General features: G+C 29.1%; 1 protein-coding gene across 1 annotated transcript in view; it reads left to right on the forward strand.

The window, feature by feature from the left end:
• Positions 908-3515, forward strand: part of LOC109328901 (wall-associated receptor kinase-like 20) — a 6281-nt gene continuing 3673 nt past the window's right edge. The window contains exons 1-2 of the mRNA XM_019562542.1: positions 908-1762; positions 1860-1901. Coding sequence (XP_019418087.1) covers positions 1000-1762; positions 1860-1901 — 805 coding nt within the window. The 5' untranslated portion in view covers positions 908-999. The remainder of the gene's footprint in view (positions 1763-1859; positions 1902-3515) is intronic.

Raw genomic sequence — 3515 nt, forward strand, 5'->3', positions numbered from 1 at the left:
TACTTCTTATTTTTTTACACCTACGCAAACCCCCATCATTTTTATATTTTCGTTATACTGACAACCCAAAATAAGTGTAATTTTGTGAACAAAAAAAGTAATAAATGCAATTAAGTTAAACAAGACATGATATATTGTGGATACAAGTCCAAATAATATATGAGTCGATACCTCATTATTATTTTTGGTTCGTTACGATATAGTATAAGAGCGATTTAAACAATATCTTTTTAGAATTGTTGATGCATTTTGTAACAAAAAATAATAAAGATACATTAATTTGTATATTATTTAGATTTTTCCTCACAATATACCATATTTTGTTTAACTTAATTACATTTATCACATTTTTTGTTTAAAAGATTACACTTATTTCTCATACAGGTGTGGTCAGTGTAATGAAAATATAAAAACTAGGGGAGGTTTGTGTAGATGTAGAAAAATGAGGAATAATTTATATAATTTAACTAAAACTCAGGGGATGTGAGTATAATTAACTCTAAATTTATAATTCCCCCATATAAAAGATTAAAAGGTATCATCACCCACTTCTCTAAAGTAATAAATTAAATATCACATATATGATATATAACAGATTTGGATACTATACAATAGCCACACCTAATTTTAATAATACATATCTTCTTTAACTACTATGTTCCATCTTATATAATATTTAATGAGATATCTCATGTCAGTAATAATATATCCTATACTAAATTCACATTTCCAATAAGAAAGTAATATTTATTATTTATAAATCAATAAAATATTATTTATAAATCAATAAAATATATTATTTTCTTATAAATATGATAATTTATAAAAAAATAATATTATTTTCCTATAAAAATATTCTTCCTGCTTGACGATCCATATATATATATATATATGTGTGTGTGTAATATAAGAGTTTCTTTCAAGTTGCAACCATACATTCCTACTACAGATAAGTCCACCACTTTGCCCTTTCTCTTCTCCACCGGACCACCACCACCAATGGAGCTCCTCCTCTTCTCCACGGCATTCCTCCTAACATTCGCCGGTTTCGCACTCTCCGCCGAACCCTGCCCACCCTGCGGCAACACCACCGTCCCATTCCCACTAAGCACATCCTCATCATGCAACGACCCTTCCTACAAAATCCGTTGCTCTTCTTCAACCCTCTTCTTCGACACACTCAACTACTCCTACCCAATCCAATCCATAAACCCTAACACCCAACGCTTCATAATTCAACCCGCTTCGTTAATCTCCAACACATGTGTCTCCACTGATAAAATCCACCAAGGGATTCAACTAAACAACAGTCTTCCTTTCAATATCACAAGCTCCAATACCATAGTTTACTTGAACTGCACGCAATCGCTTCTCATGTCACCACTTAACTGTTCTTCCACTAGTCTCTGCCACTCTTATATAAACGGCACTGTTTCTGCGTCAGCATGTGGTGGAGAGTTATGTTGCGCGTATAGGGCTGGTGGGTCTAGTAACTCGTACATGATCAGGGTTAGAGATTCTGGGTGTAGTGCTTATTCTAGCTTTGTGAACTTGGACCCGGCTTTGCAGGTGAACCGGTGGCCTGAACCGGGGTTGGAGATTCAGTGGCTGCTGCCCAAGGAAACGGTTTGTGGGTCACAGGGGGATTGTGATACCGCAAAGTCAAGTTGTGGTGTAGACACAATGTCGGTGAATGGGATCAAGAGGTGTTTTTGTAATAGGGGGTTTGTGTGGGACCCGGTTCAAGGGGTTTGTGCTGAAGGTGAGTTGTGCACGACTATGTTCCTTGTGGTTCAGTTGAATTAATTAGTTGGAATTGTTGATTAATTGTTTGAGTTTGGGTTTGACTTTTGTTGCAGAGATGAATAAAGGCTCGACAGATAGGACCCCACTAATAGCAGGTATTCGGTCTTCTTCTTTTTAATTAAGAAATAATAATTTAATAAAAGTTTCATCCATCATTAATACATATTGCTTTTATTTATAAAACAACTAGCAATGTACTTGTGCATTTGTACGAGTCGCTTCTTTTGTTTATGCATAATGCAAATATAATGTATTATATTTTATTATATTAATAAATTATGTATTGAACCATTATATTTTTTCCATTCATATAGTTGCAATATTAACATTGATTTTTGAGTGTATAGGTAAAATATTAAAAATTATAACGTTTGTATATGTTTAAAGTGCGATTATAGAAAATATTTGATTCTAAAATAACTCAGTAAATAAAATTCAAATTGTATTGGATAATATCCTACTTCTATATTCTCAATATAAAACTATAAATATAAGGAATTATTTTTGCATCATATTTTTTGTGATTACGTTTATGAGTATCATATAAAGTCATAAGGATTTTTTAACATATCTCTTAATGCTTATGTTTTATTTTAGATTAATATTCATTGTGCATAAATATTTGAATATATTTTTAGCATTCAAATATTATATAATTAAATCTTATTTATTTGATTATGTTTTAGCTAATAATCACTGTATGAAAATAACTCATAAATTAAAAACACATTAAGTTAGGATTTGACGGATATTTTTTTGTGATAAATTCAATCAAGCCTAATTAAAATACATATATTTTCCATGAATATATCTACCATTGTTATCTTTTAATTAAATAATATAATGATAGTAATTAAATATTTTGAAAATTCTCATTCATTATATTCTCATATGTTATACTAATATATATTCAAAAAAGTTATGGTTTTTAATCTTCCGAATCTATTAATGCTAATAATATCTTCTTTAGTAATTTCAAAATATGAAATAGTCTTAATGAAATTTGTTACTTGAAATAGCCTTGATAAAGAAGAGTGATCATTTCCTTCAATAATGGTGTCATTAGTGGATGGTATGATAATAGAATTATTATGATAATTATAGTCATTGCTATTAATGTTAATAATATCCTCATTGGTAACATGCTTTTGGTTGGTTAGATTTTTAATTTTGCGGGTCACCTTAAAATTAGGCATTAAAGTTGAAATCGAATTATTCTCTTACCGTTGGCTATGGAGGAAAATAGATTAACATCTCTCAATTTAATTTAATTAATATTGACATATTGTTTCTTGGAAATCTTCTTTATAGGAAAGCAAATTGTGAACAACATAGGATAATACAATATTGTTTTTCTCTAACAGTAACTAAGAGAGGGAGAGATGAATAGGTATAAAAATAAAAGGAGATTGCAGAAATTAAAAGTTAATATTTTAAAAGCTAGCAATTATCATTATCATTATTAGAATTTAATATTTTGAAAACGTTAATTTTTTCCTATACAATTATTATGCACGTTAACTTTTTTAGGTAGCAATTGTTAATTTAACCACATTAACTTTTGAGAAGTTTATTATTTGAAGCATTCAATATTTTGAACACTTTATGTATTCATATTATAATAATAATAAACATTTAATATTTTGAACACGTTATGTATTCAGATTGTAATAATAATGTGTAATAATAATAATAATAATAATGTAAAT

The sequence above is a fragment of the Lupinus angustifolius genome, chromosome LG16 (assembly GCF_001865875.1).
Source record: "Lupinus angustifolius cultivar Tanjil chromosome LG16, LupAngTanjil_v1.0, whole genome shotgun sequence".
In the NCBI taxonomy this organism is placed as follows: Eukaryota; Viridiplantae; Streptophyta; class Magnoliopsida; order Fabales; family Fabaceae; genus Lupinus; species Lupinus angustifolius.